At 44.1% G+C, this 18,287-nt stretch overlaps 1 protein-coding gene across 3 annotated transcripts in view; it reads left to right on the top strand.

The window, feature by feature from the left end:
• LOC142576488 (uncharacterized) overlaps nucleotides 1–15,222 on the top strand; it is a 32,182-nt gene extending 16,960 nt beyond the window's left edge. For all 3 annotated transcript variants that reach the window (XM_075686632.1, XM_075686631.1, XM_075686630.1), the window contains 3 exons: nucleotides 4,796–4,939; nucleotides 8,437–9,804; nucleotides 11,880–15,222. In XM_075686632.1, coding sequence (XP_075542747.1) covers nucleotides 4,796–4,939; nucleotides 8,437–9,804; nucleotides 11,880–12,079 — 1,712 coding nt within the window. In that variant the 3' untranslated portion in view covers nucleotides 12,080–15,222. The remainder of the gene's footprint in view (nucleotides 1–4,795; nucleotides 4,940–8,436; nucleotides 9,805–11,879) is intronic.
• The last annotated feature ends 3,065 nt before the right edge of the window (nucleotides 15,223–18,287 follow it).

The following is an 18,287-nucleotide window of genomic DNA, read 5'->3' as shown; positions in this document are numbered from 1 at the left end:
ACACCACTATTACAACGAATAGCAGAAAACGTGCAAATGTCAATTGAAGGTTCAAGAAATAGCTGCACCAAGCATCTACCCACTTCAGAAGCGATACGAAGGCTCCACCGTGTTGTGTTTGACGTATGTCATCTCGGTACGTTTAAACCGAGTGTTTCATCGAAGGCTCAGTTTTCTTTAGTTGTCTGTGACAGCACAATTCTGCTCCATGTGCTGGTCTACTCGAAGCGGTATTTCAAAATATTTAAATGCATGATTGACTAATTAACAAAAAATCACTAATGTAGTTTCGAACTAGGTAATTAAATTCTGGCACATATTGCAATTTACAAATTCTGGCGTGCGAGGCTACAAGGCATATCCACTTTAAGATAATCGTGTGGATGGCACAATTTACGAGATGTGCACCGTCAAGCATGCGCTAAAATGCACTGTCGTTCCACTTACTTTCTCAATAAAACATCGTTTTATGCATTGAAGCAAAAAAGTAACAGGAGCGCCATTGCATTTCTCTGCAAAGTTCTGGATTTAATATCTCTAAACTGGTCTCATCCTGAGAACTTGTTCCAAGTGGTTTCGCATCGGGAACTGCCCAGCTAGTATTTTTAAATTGCAATATGTGCCATACGTTAAAAATAATGCGTGATTTTTTTAGTTAATTAGCCGATTATGCGTTTCGACTTTTTGTGTAAGCAATGTCCACCTCATCGAATAGACCAGCTCACAGACAAGGACTGTGCTAGACAGATCATAGACTAGACAGTTTTGAAAGTGTTTGCTGAAACAGCCGGTATACGTTATGAAGCCCTTGCCATGAAGGCTGACTGACAAACCACAATTCCCCTCATTCCGTGATTGTCGCGGAATTGAATCCCGGCCACGGCGACCGCATTTCGATGGGGGCGAAATGCGAAAACACCCGTGTAATTAGATTTAGGTGCACGTTAAAGAACCCCAAGTGGTCGAAATTTCCTGAGTCCCCCACTACGACGTGCCTCATAGTCAGGAAGTGGTTTTGGCACGTAAAACCCCAGAATTTAATCTTTAATTTTCATTCCGTGATTGTGGCGGCCGGCGCAAACTCTCTGTCACGATTGGGGCTTACTATCGCCATGTTGGCCACAGAACTACTGCAGTTTTTTGGTGAAGCCGGGTGAGACCGGAGTCACTGTGTATCGTTCCACTTACTGCACCTGAAATGTTGTTCAAGCTAAAAAGCTGTATGCAGTATGCACTTAGTTTCTGCCGTTCGTGCAACATACATCGAAACATACGCATATTTTAGTGAAGCTTATTGTTTTGTCTTGAAACACGGCTTGACACGAGCCGTGTTGTTTTAATAGCACTTCGCCCTCCGCAGTCGCATACTCACATTCGTCGAAGGTGGTTCTTAAAAATCTCTCACGAGGTAGTATAGATATACAAGCACTAAATTTCGTTCCTGCTCGCTTTACGAATCATCAAATGAACCCCGAAGCTCAACCATATCAAAAAGCAACGCCTTCGAGCACGATCCACAGGAAATAGCGAGCGCAGCCTTTCCACGATGCATCAGCCATCAGTTATCCGCGCTCTTTTCTCATCGAAACGAAAGCGGGGGGGGGGGGGGGGGGAGGAGAGGGGCACCGTAGAATTTCATACGATAACTATAGGAGATAACTTTGGCGCTAGTGTCGGCGAGAGCTGCAATGTGAGCGGTGGTGCCAGCATGGGAATAATGGGAAGTGCGCGGATTTGCCTACACGTCGTCCTCCTGACTCCAAACAGCTTCTTGACTTTGTAAACTCGTCATATTCAACAGTCGATTGTTCAATAAACGTTAATGAAAGTGTCCCGTGGCAGGATTCGAACAGAGGACCTCTAGCGTGGAAGCCCTATATATGGAAACAATTACACCCCGGACGCGGCCATCGGCCAGCGACATGAAACGCCCTCATGAATTTATCGCGGGCCAGCCAGTGCCTTGAGACGCTTGGCGCGTTTCGATTTGACCACCCAGACAAGGTGAACCGTTGCAATTAGTGGCGTTTGAGCGTGTTCGCAGCGTTTTCTGCACTTGGACAAGTATAGATTGCTCTCAAATTTACGACAATGAAAGCACACAAAGCGCGATAAACAAAGGCACAAGAACGTCCGAATCCATAAGCACAAAGATCAGACAAATCCATGTACTTCCCACCCTCACAATGGTGGATGAACGATTGCAGCGCCAGAGTTCCACTTAGTAATTATTGTAGGAAACGCTACGGGGCGCGCCATACAAAGCGCCAGCTCTACTACTAACTGTTGTGGAGGTACCTGGTTGAGGCAGTCGCTTTTTGATGCCGGTGGATGGGCAGTCATGTGATATTTTTTTTAAATTTTTCGCCAGGTTTCTTTGTCAGTCGGAAAATAATAAACGGGCCAAAAGCACCTGACTGAAAACGCGCCAACTTCAAGCTTCTTGCAATTTCCTACAAATTAATGATTGACAGCGCGGCATTCGGAGCAGTAATTTGAAAATAAAAAGAATACGTAACTTTATTTATTTAAAGGCATGAACAGAAGAAATATTGGCGGCTGTGCTACGCGACTGGGAACAATATGCGCTGGGTTATCTCGTATAGATTGGCCTGTCTGCTCAGAAAAAAAAAAGCGCGATGCATGATAGCTGGAAAACCTTGTAGACCGTGGCGAGCAGTCTTAGGACGGAGCGTAACGAAGTTACAGATTCCGTCCTTTGCGTTCGTTTTTGGTATTAGAGGGAGACTAAAGTCACAATCGATTTCTTCCGCATTATGAAATTACACTTGTACAACGCCAAAAACAGCGCACTCCTACCGTGACAAGGCACTCGGGGATCCAGAACAGACGCAAGAAGGAAAGACTGGTGGCGAGGCCCTCTTGGAGTTCTCCCACCAGCACGCCGTGACGTCATGGATTGACGTCATGACGTCGTGGCAGTCCCAGTTAAATCTTTGGCGGTAAACATATACTACATTGTGTTCTAAAGGAGCGAATGGCTTAACATGGGAACTTTCGGGAACTTTTACCTAGCCGACGGGGTGCAAATACAAAATAAAATAGAACAAAGAATTCTTCGAAAACAATTAATATCGCACTAACGTACCGCCGTCGGTGTCCAACGCGAAATTCAAGAAATGGAACTTTGACCTTCATTTTGTCTTTTAATATTTAACCTACGATCGCGAAATTCACCACAATAAACACGACAAGTTCGCGACAATTTTCAACAATAGTTCATGAGTATAGTCGCCCATTTAGTGTTCTTTATTTTCCCTTTGAAGCTACCACAGCATGCTGTGTGGAGGAACGCAGAGGCCCTCCTGTAAGCAAGTCTGTGAACAGTTCACACAGCGCAGGTTGAAACAGACCACAATAGTATCGCCTTGCTGCCGATGCTGTTATTATTATTATTTGTTCTGGAAACATGTGAACATTTGACAGCAAAGGGAAAGCGAGGAGCAGGCCGGCAAAACCGCCACCGGAAGGGACAAAACACCTGCCTAGTTTTCAGAAAGGCGGAGACAGAAACCTAGAAGTGGATGATAGGAAGAAGGACAGAAAAGAGGGAAGAAAAAGCACAGCAGATAAAAATAATGCAGCTGTAGACCAACGGTTTTCCAACGCCACGCTCGACATCTGTGCCGTGATCCAGCGGCGAAGTGAAAGACGCTAAGCGAGTCGAGTAGCAAGAAATTAAAGGCATGATCGCAAAGACAACGAAAAGCAAGCCGTGTCTCCTGTCCACAACCGAGGCGCGCCACCCTCCACAAAGGAAGAGAACAGGTGTGAGACTTAAATCCGACAGACCTAGATTGAACAAAGCTTTGTTCTTCTCGAAGGCAAATAGCTCGCGCAGATCACCGGACGTTTTTTACACCATCTGGTGCCACTCAAGAAAGTGCGAGAATTACTGAGTGTAATAATGCGACCAGTACCACGTCAGATCTTCGCTTTATGGGAGAAACGACAACTTGTTTTACTTGCAAGTACACGAAGCAGACAGACAACGATGGTGTAGAAAGCCTGGGGAAAATAAAATTGAAGGGTTTCTTTTCCGACTGTAAAAATAATTCGGAATATCGTCATGAAAGTGAACGAAAAGACAACCTGCCGCAGGGGGGTAATCGAATCTACACCTTCCATAATACGTGTGCGGAGCTTTAGCAATTAGGCGGCCGTGGTGGTTATGCTCCAGTTGACTTCCTTGGGTATTTTTACATATGCACAAGTGTAGTTGATGTGCTTAAGGAGCTCAAAACAAAACAGATACGGCACGAAAGAAAGCGGCACATTTGGAAGAAGCGTTTGTCCCATATCTATACTGTTTTCTTTCTTGCCGTGTCTGTCTTTTCCTTCTTTTTTGCTTTGAGCCCTATAATAACCTCAAGTATGCCGATACTGGGCCCTCTGGAAATCATTTTAAATGGGTAAGAGTAGCCCTAGAAGCGTTATCCAGCTTCACCCAGAGCCATGGCGGCGGATTCGGAGCATACTTAATACAGCAGGCAACACGTAGTATGCGAACTGACGGCCAGGCAACCCGCCAATAAACCGTGATATGCTACCGCGTTTTAAATCATGTGCAGCCTTGTTTGTATCATATATACAAATGCGGGTGAATGTAGAAGCAGGCAACTGGACAGATAAGCCTTGTAACCTACCACGTTTTAAATCACAGGCTCCCCTCGCTGCAATTACTTGGGGCGATGCGAAGTTAGAAAGGCAGCGTGTTTCCAGCGCAGATTGTTGGCACTGGTATACTCGGTACTTGAATCCCTACCTTTTCCAGGCCTCATCTCCGGCGCCATGATACAGGCCTTAGGAGTGCGCAAGTCATCGACCATCGGAAGTGTCCTAACCGTCGTCGGGCTCTCCATCTCCATCTTCGCCAACGGAACAATCTTCCTCGCCTTTTCGGCGGGCTTCCTGATGGGTGAGAGTGCGCGCTTGCGTGAACGGAAACGAGAGAGAAGCATACACGTTAATTAAGAAAACTAGGTGCGGCCACTTCTATGTGGTAGCTCCGATAACCTGCACATGTAATGCATACAAATATCCCTGTTCTTTATTCCGCATTAAAGTAAGCGGCCACAGAAAGACGTTGTCTTAGTGATTTATTTATTTATTTATTTATTTATTTATTTATTTATTTATTTATTTATTTATTTATTTATTTATTTATTATCCATAACTACTCAGTTGCCTAAATAACAGGACACAGTTGAAAAAGTTGGAAATCCACATTTAGTAAAGACTAGAGGATTGACAACGTCGCAATGCACTTATAGGGGAAATTAATGCGTCAGGTGTGTCCAACGAATATCAACACAGAACAGAACTATAGAAGCGGAGGCTGCCGTGATACAGTCAAAGTGAAAACAATTATGTAATATATGTCTAAAATAATTCATGCATATACTAATGCATGAATTATACATATATACTAAGAGAGTGTTGAAATACACTCACAAAGGAAACAGTTGGGTCAATTTATTTTGATGTACAAGTTTTCCAAGAGTTCGCTACATTATTTAATTTTTTATACGAGTTCGAGGGTCATCCGGAAACAATTAACCATCTTACATTCAAGAAGTTTCCGTGCCGCAATAACATTGCAGGAACAATGAATGGAATGGATTTAACAATTTAAGTGTAGTCAGTATGATCACTGTTCTTTCGTGCAGCGTAAAATCGATTATTTTCTATTTGCCTACATCACACACAAGTGCAAGATTTGTATAGTCTTGTTTTAGGCTGAATACGTAAATTTAATGATAATAGTTGGGAAAATGTATGCTAGTGACCTTCCCCGGGATCCGTTCGTTCATTACTTCTAAACGATTGCTATCGTCGACAGATTCACCAAACAATTTTCGCCTACGTTTTACATTGTTCGATGATGCGCTTTCATTAGCTTCAGCTGCACTATTGTGGCAGTTGCTGTTGTTGTTGATGCTTATAAAATGGTTAGATCAAGGAAAACTGCAGGTGGCACACCCCGAAAAAACGTCAGCAGGACCTGACCTTTAGCGGGCACATTGACATGCTTTTGAATAAAACTGCCAAAATACTAAGCCTCGTCATTAGGACACTTACAGACGCCCCTCATGGGCTGAAAGAAGCAGCCTATCGTACTTTGATTAGGCCCCATCTGGAATCCGCAAATGCGGTACTGGATCTTTACCAACAGTGTTCCATAGATACGCTTGAGGGTGTACAAAACCCGGCCACTAGATTTATAACGCAACAGTACTCATGGTAAATAAGTTTGATGCATGAAAAAAATACAGCATTGCAATTGAGCCACTTCATACGAAAAGTAAAGAGTGCGTAAATATTTTACTCCCGATTTATAATAATGCAGCTGGGATTGATGAAAACGAATGCCTAAAATCTCCCCATTACGTCTCCTCCATACAGCGTGACCGCACTTTCAAGATAAGGGCTATTCAATACCGTATGAATTAGATGAAGTTTCTTGTTATCCCCCTTTTTTTTAGTTTCTGTGGACAGTTACGGAATGAAGGACCTCACTTACAACTGGGGTGGCAACCAATAGTGCTGTATTTTCTAAAGCAATCAGTGATTTCTGAAAGTACACCTCCTTGGACAATGTCATTACACAATGTACTAACTCCTGTTGACACTGTTTCCTTACTTGTGCGTTTGATTCTACTGTACCCATTTCCCTGCGATAATGATTTCGCCGTGCAGGGTGTGTTGAAATAAATACAGCTGGTCACCGAGGCACCGTCCATTCCAATCACCAAAAAAAAATCAAGTTATTGAGGAATGTGGCAAAAGAATAATAAACAATGACGACAAAATTCTGCAGATCCAACGCACATGCTCAACTTTATGTGAAGCGAATCGTTAGGCAAGCGCTGCGCGTAAAATCCTATGCAACTAACGTGACGTGTGCGGTTGCGTTTACTTTCATCCCATGCAGCGCGCAAATTCATGAAATGCTCGTCTTTCCACCAACAAGGTCTAGCGAGCAGGCCTAGTGAACGGACTTCCTGCAATCGCAAGATGTATGCTTTGCATGCTGCTGTTGAACGATTCCGCGAGGTTAGAACACGTACACCAAAACAATAAACTGCTGAAGAAAGTTGAACGTGGCATTTTGCGGCAGCGAAATATCATGTCCCTGCGCTTCGTTCTTTAGTATATACAAGGTGATCAGTTTTAAGCTTTACGGATTTTTTAAAAATGGCCTGCTACAGATAACAAAATTCTCGCCCTCGAGCTGGATTGTAAATAGAGGCGGACATTGCTTGCGCAGGAATTCGAAACATCTATTAAATTAATTAAAGAAAATTCACCGATTAAGTTCTAAAGTAATTAATGACGACACATATTGCAATTTAAGAATCGTAGCCGATAAGCTTCCAAGGCGTACCCAGTTGGAATGAATTTCCAGAATGGCGCCAGTTTGGATATGCGCCATGAAACTTGTCTATAGAAATGCACTGCTATTCCGCTTAGTTCTTTTTTTAGCAAAGCGCCTTTTTATACATTGAAGCACAAAAGTAACTGGCACGCCCATGTATTTCGTCGCACATTTTGGAAACAACACCTCCAAACTGGTGTTATCCTGGAAATTCGTTTCAAGTGGATACGTCCAGCAAGCTCAATGGCTACTATTCGTAAATTGCAATATTGGTCTTAAAGTAATTTAGGAAGTTAATTAGTGAATGTTTGTAAATTATTTGAATATGTGGTTCCATTTTTCGTGTTAGGTTCGCCTCTTCGAGTAATCCAGCTCAACGCCAAGTATTGTGCTATCCACCACAGGCGATTCCTGAAAATTCCGTAAAACTTAAATATTATCATCCTGTATAATAATTCCAGAAAGCCCGTACACCATTCTACCGTGCATCATGTAAAGTTAAAATAACTTGCTAATCCTTATTTCTGGGCTTGAAGATACATTCGTAGAGTAAACGTTGTGAAATATTTTGGAGTAATAAGTTAACCTACATGGTAACTGTTTAGTCAGTCATTGATTTATGAGCTACCTACGACTGAAGTGCCGCTTCAAGATATGATAAACGCTACTACGGACTTCGCGTGACCTTTATCGTGACTAAATCTAAATTTCGACGTATCAAACTATATATATGAGAAATGTTGCAATGGGATTTGATGGTGTTAAACATTATACCAGGATCGAGAATTGGACGAAGGGGTGTGCAACATATTTCGTTGCAGCCCAAAAGCACACAGATTAAGACTGCGTGTTTCTTAGCCACCTCTTCATCTTATCGCGTTGTAACGAAATACGCTGGGTTTGAGAGTTATTGGCACTGATTTCCCTGAATCGCTGCAGCTAGACTTCTACTTCGAATCGTATTCTTAAACTTCTGTTGCATTCAACATTTACGTTCATTTTTGAGTGAAAATTTGCCTTTTTCATCTTTGTTTCAGGTGCCGGCCAGGGCATAATTCTCAACAGCATCATAGTGTGCGTGAGCCAGTACTTCGAGAAGCGGCGAGGCACCGCTCTAGGCCTAAACATGGCCGGCGCAACGGTGGCCTCTCTCGTCTTCCCCAATCTGTACAAGTTCCTGATCGCCGAGTACGGCCTTCGCGGCACTCTCCTCATCATTGGCGGCTCGCTGGGAAACTTGTTGGCCCTTTCCATGTTACTGAACCCTCCTCCTTGGGAGAAGGAGGCAGGCGAGAGCGGCCCCGTGGTTCTGGAAAACAACGGAGCTTCTCATGCACCCTACGACACTCCGGCGAACGGCCGAGTGTCGGTCGTGTGCGGCGGTACGGAGGAGGACAGGGACAAACTCTACTTGGAAATTGAGCCGTCGCGTACGGCGTCTCCGCAAAGCAGGAAAGCCACCTTGGTCAGCATCTCGAACCGCGGAGCCGGCACCTACCGACGGGGAACCATCATCAGTGTTAACGATAGGGCGGGCGTCATCGGGAACCGCAGGGGAACCATCATAACTCTCGGTGGCGATCACGCAATGACGTCCCGGCGCGGCACCCTCGTGTCTGACCACCCTTCCGCCCTGCCCAGGCGAGGAACTGTCACGAGTAGCATGGTAGACGGCGGTGAGTCGGTCCTCATGGCTCCCGACTTAAACGAGAATCGCACCAGGAGGGGCACCATGATAAGCGTGGCGGGATCGTTGTTCGCGAGTAACAGGATCACGAGGGGCTCCGCCGCAGTCGACGTCAACTGCGCACGCAGAAGCACCTTGGTGAGTGTGAGCAATTCCTGCCGCCTCGACTGCTCGTCCTTGCGTGGTGATACGCTCAGGGTCGAACTTCCTGCAGTTCAAGAAGAGGTCTCCGGCTCGCAATCGGTGCTCAAGAATGCCCTGGAGGTGCTGAGGGCTCCGCGCTTTTATTTCCACGCTTTGAGCTTCGTTTCGTGGTCTTTCTTCCTCGACTCCTACTTGACGGTGATGTTCGATTTCGCCGAAGACATCGGGGTTCCCCCTTCGGAATCTGTGCACGCGCTGACATTGTTCTCGGCAACGGATACCGTGGGACGCTTGCTCGTACCCTTCTTGAGCGACTACGGCCTCATCTCTAACTGCGGCCTGCTCACCATAGCATATTTCTCTCTGGCACTACTGCAGCAGCTGGCGCCTTACATACACGGGAAAGTAGCCTTCTGGGGCCTGTCAGCTGTCATGGGTCTCCCTGCTGGTTACGTCATGGTTGGAGCTCCCGAAATTCTCTCTACTGAGATCGGCACGAAGAACCTCCCCATTGCCTACGGATTCATGACAACGCTCACTGCTATTGGAGGCTTTGCGAGGCCACCAGTCATCGGTGAGTACAAGGGGGTGTTTGTGTTGAGCTTCATAAGGCATTGCATACAAGCCTTGTTACGTTAGCTTCCGTTTGCCGCCGTTTTGCGCTATGAAAGCTTTATGAAATTTAGCTCTTACAAAATAGTTACCTCCCAAAAACTTCATTACACTATAGCCACTGCTGGCACCTTCGAGAAGGCTTCACCTGCGAATCGTGCAACACCTCAACTGCACGAGTGCCGTCGGCTTTGGAAACCGCGGGGCCATTATTTTGGCGTTAAGGTTGACATACGCTGCCGATGTTGCTAGACGGTTTCTAATTTTACAAAAGAAGTATTGCATTACAAGTTGACCTTCTTTCCCGCATTGGTGCCATTTGATGCTCAAAGTTGCACGTTTCTTTGACAGAGTCGCTGTGCTGGCCAATTTTTTAACACCGTGTGTTTTCCATTGGGAAAGTCTGCTCAATTATGACAAATTTCTTTTTTCCTGTATCCTACTCAGCTATGTAACAGCATAGTAGCATTATATATTGTGAACACCTCAGAAAATGGCAGATGTAACCTTTTTGTAACGTGTTATGGGCGGAGGAAGATGTCACGTGAACGCCCACTTCACACGCCGCAGAACATAATCTTTCTTCTAAATGAATGTGGTCTGTTGCAGTATTGCAGGTACGAAAAATTGCAGTACAAATAAAACGTTCAAGGCAAAAACAAAAACAAAAAATACAGCAACAGAAACACACCCAAATATATCTTGCAGCTGCGCTTGCCATCCTCCCCTTAAATATTTCCATCCGATTTCTTGTCCCGGATCGCTGCAGGAGGCTCCACATCCCTATAGCGGCTAAATTGTTTGCGTGTACACGGAAGCTTGTGATAGATGATCAGACTATAAACTTCTATATGGGCTGAAATATCTTATAGACGAGCAAAACACCAATAAGCTGGTTGTTCATAGCTTAGCAAGAGTCGACGTTTCCGGCGCAGCAAAAACCACTGAGCCTCAAAGTTATACCAGAGATTTCGTATCTCATCAGAACTACAATGATGATATCTTGTGCCTTTAAATTTTCCCCCTTCACCGATTCTAATAAAAAGGCCCAATAACTTTCACAGTCAAGAAATCGATGGGCTGTTTGTATTTCGTATAGAATCCAATGCGAATATATTAGGTTATGCAACTGTGGAGGCTGGTAAAGAAGCCGCTCAGTAGTATACACATGGGTCAGAATATGTGGCCGCTCTGTTCGGTGTCAGTTGATTTCTTACGATTGCAACCATGTGCCCCAGAATTAGACTTGGCATCAAATAACTCTCGTTAACTTGGCATAATTCAAGTTAGGCTGATAGAGTGGCACGAAGAATGTCGTTTTAAGACGTAGCATTTCGGAGACAACGTCGTGCATGTGTGGATCTGTGTTGCAATTCGCTTTCTCCTTGATCGAGTGAACAGAGGTCGCCGGTTGTGGGCTATAATAAATGCCACGTAAATTCTTAGTTCTGGCCTGTTGTTAAAATAAGTATTTGCATGGGTATAGCAGCAGAGAATATGCTAACGCACTTTCGTCAGTTTAGTCAAATAAGTATTTGCGAAAAATGGCAAGTTATATAAAGTATACATTTCTACAGATGCTGCCATTCTGGAATTACGAAGGTTAGTACTCCACGCATGTACGTTTCTCAGTTGTCCTCACCTAAGAGCGAACTTCTAATAGTTTATCCGAAAGAAAACCAGCGGCAAATTTAGCAGCGTTCCGGGTTAAAAATTCTCCACAAAAGGTGCTCCCCCCTAGCTCGTCACTTAACCCCAAAACGTTACTACGAGACCACATTCGCCCACCCATTCGTTAGAACAGATTTTGCCTCTTTCGTCATCCCGCGCCAAAACGCATTCACTAGCGTCCGCTAGCTCAACCACGTCAAATGAATCCACAAAGAGTATTTTGGCTATATGGCTTGCAAAGCTGCTGAGTGGGCCGCTCTAGTAGCGCTAACCGTACAGTTACTATAGTTATTTCTACTAACGGTTGAGTGGTTACGATGTGACCAAGCTCTCAACTGACTGCTAACGGTTGGTCGCTTACCGCAGGTTTTTTCCGCGACAACTACGGCAGCTACGACGGCCTGTTCCGACTCATCGGTGGCATGCTCACACTCTCGTTCCTCTTCACGGTGGGCCTTTGGATCACCGGCCGCTCCAAGCGAAAGGCGACGATAGTCATACCGGAAGCGTTCATCTTCGTACCGGAGCCGATGCCGACACTCCAAGAGGAGGAAGCCGACTTGTGAACACGCTGTGGAGCTGAGGAAGCTCCCTGGTGGAAGGTAAAAAATTACCGGGAAGAAGAATCACGTGACTGTTGTGAAGCCTAGTCATAAAAAAATGTAAACGTAAGGTTAATGGCAAATACGCCCTCACCACATAATAGGCAAGCAGCAACTTCTATCCGCCGAGTTCCTGGAGTAGACGGGGAGAATAGAGAGGCGTTGCCGAAGAACGTTGGCTCGCCGAGGTTAGCTGCCTGAACTCTTATTGCCTTGTGTCTTCCTTTCTTCCATGAGAGGCTCGCTGTTTGGTTCGCATCAACTGCGTTGGAATTACACACTAACCCACTAACACACTAATCCGCCGTGGTTGCTCAGTGGCTATGGTGTTGGGCTGCTGCGCACGAGGTCGCGGCATTGAATCCCGGCCACGGCGGCAGCATTTCGATGGGGGCGAAATGCTAAAACACCTGTGTACTTAGATTTAATTGCACGTTAAAGAACCCCAGGTGGTCCAAATTTTCGGAGTCCTCCACTACGGCGTGCCTCATAATCAGAAAGTGGTATTGCCATGTAAAACCCTCCATAATTTATTTGTTATTATACTAACACATACCATCATGTCTTGGAACTTTGTTGCCACTCATTTAGTAGTAAACATGGGACGCCTATATACTCAATGTGCTGAGTAAAATGTGTTCGAAATACCTGTAAATATACGAAAGACGATGCTTGTCATTTTCTCTAGGCCCACTTCAGTTTTGTATAAATACTCAAAGTAGCAACGAGTAAAGCAAGGTTCAAAATTTTACTAACTTAATTTTTCTTTTGCTGTAGCAAGCGCGAGACTATTTATGGTAAAAAATGACAGCACAGGAAAACGCTCTTGCTCTTCTTATTGTTCTTTTAACATTGTTTCGCATCTTTTGCACATCATAACAAAGTACTAAGCCACTAGCCTAGCAACAACCTGTAGCAAATAACTTTTTTTTCGTTCGAAAGTGCCAGACAATGGATGATAACGCGACGATGGAATCGTCGTAATCGTCAATGGAGTCGTCCGTAATGTTCGTAACCGTTTCTAGAAAAATATTGACCCTGCTTGCTTCTGCGGAATAATGAACGCTGGCTAATTTCTACCATAAAACCATGAATAAAATACCGAAGTGTGCAGCTGCCATGCACCTAGCAGGTGCCCATAGCGGACTTGTGTCCTTCCTTTCAAGGGAGATTTTCATCGTGATCCCCCACTTTTGTTACATACTCGTTACGAAATAGGTATAGTTTATTTTCATCAATACCCCTTTCGGGTAGGTCGAAAGACAGATGCAGAAGCACAGAATTAGTGCAACAGAAAATGATGTACAGACAATGCTGTCCCTAATGCTTCGTGGGTTCTTCGTAAAATTAAATATGGTCAGAAAATGGTAACCGTGAGGAGGGCCGTTCCAATTTGTCACGGCTCGAGCAAATGCGAAAACCCAATCCAGTACTCGCCACTTCCCGCGTTCCAGTTTCTGAAAAACTCTGCCGTCAGCAGGTGATGCTTTACATCCAAGCCTACAAGAATATAAATGGAATATTGTTCTAGTTTTGTTGTTGTCTCTGCGTTAAAGGCACAGCGATCTGGCAACAATATCCTTTAAGTTTTCTTTTTACGTGCTTTTGTATTCAAATATTTAACATTCAACATTGTACACGCCCCATATTAGTGTTACCTACAATATTTAAACAAGAGATCATCTGCATGAACAGACCAATTGACAAGCGCTTTGTCTAAAATAAACACTAAATTTTTCTGGAGCATTGCAGTTAACCCTAGTGTCTTTGTAGCTTATGTTGAAATGCATAAGGAAGGTTTATACAAAGCAGCGTTGGGTTATTTACGATATAAGAAAAAAATGTACTTGATGACAATCATAGGGGAAGAGACTGCCTCCAGGGAAGGGCTTATTGGCTTCCTTAATCGACCACATGTCATGCAATCACATGTGGTTTGTGCTGCCTTCCTGACTTATTTTTTGACCCTACACGACAGCTGCACCCAACGTCTGTCGACTACAGGGCCGGCATTCAAAAGCGCGACGTAATTCAAGACCGTCGGTACCAACATCTGTCTAGGTCGCCCCGTTCCACACGTTCGTAGGCACTGATGCGCGCTCATAAGCTTTCAAATTCGTTTTTTTTTACTTGTACAATTACGTTTTTGCATGCATACATGCAGAAACGTTGAACATTTTGCTCAGCCTTTTCCTTATGCCTTTATTGTGCTACTGTCACGCTGCCAGTCCTCAGTATTGTACATTATGCCATACCAGGCCTTGTCATCGTCTCTGTATGTAGCTCTTGCGAAATGCCCTCCGGAGCCCGCGAGGTAATGTCAATAAATAAATAACCGGATAGGCTGCGATAATGGGACTAATATAGTACGATTCTTCTTCTCTACGCGCGTCTTCTGTAGTTACCAGCTTAAACAGAACCGGCAGTCGTGATCTGTGGATAATTACAAAAGAAAGAAAGTCGAAGTAAATAAATTACTGCATTTATGCTGGCTCTAGTCTAAAATTGCCTCGGCTGGTGACAGGGATCGTGTCCACCCGTGCAGTCAATGAGTCTATCTGTATCGGCGCCCATAATGCTTGCTGCGAGGCTACGTAGTTGGCATTCCAAGATGAGTGAATATCTCGCCCTGAGTTGTGTAAACAAATAATTGTCGCGTTCGAGAACCTATAGACCCAGTAATGGAAGTACAAGTACATAGCCAAGTAACGCTTTTTTTTCAACTGACGCTTAATTATGCCCCATGGCTTTCTAACTTCAAATTTCAATTTAGTGTTAACTTTGTCCCTCATTGAGTAAAAAATACACAGAATGCAAATTCGCGCACAATAAAGTTTACATGGTAATTCTGAGAGTTGGTTACTTGTGACGTAGCATCTTGCTTTATCGCGCTCGGTATGTTTCTTTTTTTATATTCCGCGGGTGTGTACGCGCACGTACGTTAATTCGCATTTTTAATAATATTCTCACTGTCAAGGAACGACGTTGTCACTTCTCTGAGCAAGTGTTAAACTACCATCAATGTCCTGAACATTGTGATGCCGCATACGTGAAAACGTGAAGCGCAATACACGTACATGTTAATTAACCCTGTATATATATATATATATATATATATATATATATATATATATATATATATATATATATATATATATATATATATAGTTGAAGAAACTAAGGGGCACACTTACTAAAATTGCATGTTTAATGGTTTAACACCGCGGTCCTGCCACGGCGTTCGTCCCAATAAGATTTTTAGTCTGTACTGTATTTAGTACTGCTTTTAGTCTGTATATATATATATATATATATATATATATATATATATATATATATATATATATATATATATATACTAAGGTTTCGTTCGACAAGCATAAGGTGCGTATTTTTGTATGCTGTCAACCGCATGCTTTTAACACTTTAGTACTGCTGTAAGTGGTGAACGTGGCTACGATATTTTTGTCCACTAGCCCAGGGCACTCCGAGGTCAGTTTATCGTTACAGTTAAGCTCACTCGTTTCGTGTTACTTCTCAAGCAGGACTCCAAAATACCGTTACGAGAGCGTGGTTGTATGAGAAATAGATAACTGCACTAAAAGCACCGTGGGTGGGAAATGCGTGGGGAATGTGCCTAATTGCATATGCGGCTGTTCGTTTGAGAGTGCTTTGGGAGCGCTAAAAGCGTCATGTAAAAGAACAACTGAGCATTACTGCTAGGAAAATCAGGCTCCAATGCTGACAGTTAAGCCAGAATATCACTACCATATTCGGTTATTTACATCATAGGGCTTTAAATATGCTTTTCTCAACTGAAGCAGTGATTAGAAATGACTGCATGAATGATTCATCGATTCATCTGTGATTCATCATCACCGCGATTAGAATTAAGGCTAGTAGCGGCAGGAAAACTACATTAAGTGAAAATATTCGTGCTTGCTGCCCAGGCACTACCCTGTATGCGTATTCAGAACCGATCACTCTTGTCTCTTGAGAAAATATTGCTATGTAGTCCCAGTGGTGTCACAGTAGCAATTTTATGGAGGCCCTGGTAAGATGGAAAAGGCATAAGTTTGCAGCTAGTCGTTGCCGCATACCTTTTTTTTTTTTGCTTTTCAATAAATGTATTCCTGTAGAATATAATTTACACTTTGATTTTCAAGCAAGGGCTGTTATTGCAATGTAATAAAAGCATTATTTTATAGGTATATTTTTCGCTTGCATCTGATGTGAATCAGTGAAAGTGGCGCCTGTATCCATGTTTCCATGTAAATAAACTCTATGCTGTCATATTTATGTTTCAACTGTTGTCTTGCAATCTTTATTTGCATGTGAAGGTTGCTGCTGGTATTAGCGAGATTTTGGTAATCCCAACCGCGGCCGCGGCCTATATATGGTGAACGTGTCGAACTAATTTTTCGCCAAAGTATATTTCTGAAATAGTCTGTTTTGCATGCATGTCAAATATATTTCTCGAATTCGATGAAAAGTGGCTCAGGGCCCTTTCTGTGCCACCGTGTATTTAGCGACACCATCCATATTGCAGGATGAACAATTGATTCCTGCATTAGGTAAGGATCGCTGTCGCTCTATTTCATCCATTCCTGTCATATACCGTACTCGGCGGGCCGATTACGGCGATAATGTGGTGCGGGGCTCCACTCGTACCGCTGACAAAAGGCAAGACGGAATGGTGACGAAAAAAAAGAATCGTTACGTTATCCTGGCTCAGATGCATTCCGGGCAGCACAAATGTCACAAAAAGGCATTTCAAGCCGCTAGAGTCCAGAATACGCGCTTACATAGGAAGTACAAAACAAGGCACTGCATTTATTTAGCTTGATTGGTGGTTATGTAAAAAGGTCTGGCAAGGTCGTGCGCAGTTCAAATTCAAAATTTACCTGCAGTCGCTTCGGCAACCTCACCTGCGACTCTGGTAATGCCGTATACCTTCTCGAATGCGGCGCATACAAGAAACAGCACGTTGGCCAGAGTAACACTCCTTTCTCCATTCCTTTCAACAACCATCAGACACGCAAGAAATCCCAAACAAAATTTCCCGTATTCCTACATGTCACTGAAGACAACCACTACTTTGACAGATTTAACATAATTTATTGAAACATGGACTTACGGGATTGCGGGAATGGGAACAATGTGTACCCTACTTCATCTTCAAATTGAACATTCTCAAGGCCGGCTTGAATGAAAACGCTTGGACTCTGTCGACCTTCCAAATATTGGCACACGCAAATGGCCCGTCAAGGATCATGACATCCCCAACACAATGCCCCTAACGAGCCGCATAGCGCCCGCACAGACCTCGCTGCTTTGATCGCAGCAACTGTCACTCCCGCTCTTGCCTTTACGCGATTCGTATCCGCTAAACGCGGCTGGTTATTGATGCGAAAGCATTATATGGCTCATGAGACGGAAAATCTGACGTCAGCATTGTTGGCGTGACCACGCCATGGTCCAAAAGGGCTACGAACACTCAACCTCTGCTTGAAGCCTAACCCACGACCTTTGGTGGTAATCAAGGCGAAGTTAATTAAGGCACAGTTAGTTAAGATATAGATTATTAAAACACTCGAACCCACGGCCTTTAGCGGTGATTAAGGTAATTTTGCGGTAATTAAGGACTGAACTGGTCTCAACAGAATGCAAATATATAACATAATCGTTCGAGCAATTTAGCAGAGCCTTACTTTTTGGACCCGCTCGATTATTCTGACCTGCCGATAGCAGCGCTACCTCTAAAATGGCAGGTAAGATGTTGGCCGCCATTGCACGGATATTCCCGGCTTCCAATGGGGAATATCAATCTAATAGTTATTCCCATTACAATGGTTCCAACCCCGGCGCCACCGAAAACACACTGTTTTTTCTGATAGACAAAGATGTCCCCAGTCACCACTTTGGCGACTTGGGGGGTTCGCATTTCAAAAAGAGGCCTATAAGAATTGTGTGCGTGGTCTTATGGTTTGTTTGTTCAACCTAAGACGGCCTTGTTGAAGAGCATCCGCCGCGCCTGTGGTAGGCAGACTGGAGCTGCACCCGGGCACCTACCCGTAAGATGTGGTAGAAGCGCGCTACCAGCCAGGTACGCTCGATCAATATGGGACATCAACCCTTGTTAAGAAGTTTTTATCCCCAACCATAGGGCGTC

The sequence above is a fragment of the Dermacentor variabilis genome, chromosome 3 (genome assembly GCF_050947875.1).
Source record: "Dermacentor variabilis isolate Ectoservices chromosome 3, ASM5094787v1, whole genome shotgun sequence".
Taxonomy (NCBI): domain Eukaryota; kingdom Metazoa; phylum Arthropoda; class Arachnida; order Ixodida; family Ixodidae; genus Dermacentor; species Dermacentor variabilis.
Note: the sequence above shows the minus strand (reverse complement) of the source record. Positions and strands in the feature narration are given on the sequence as shown.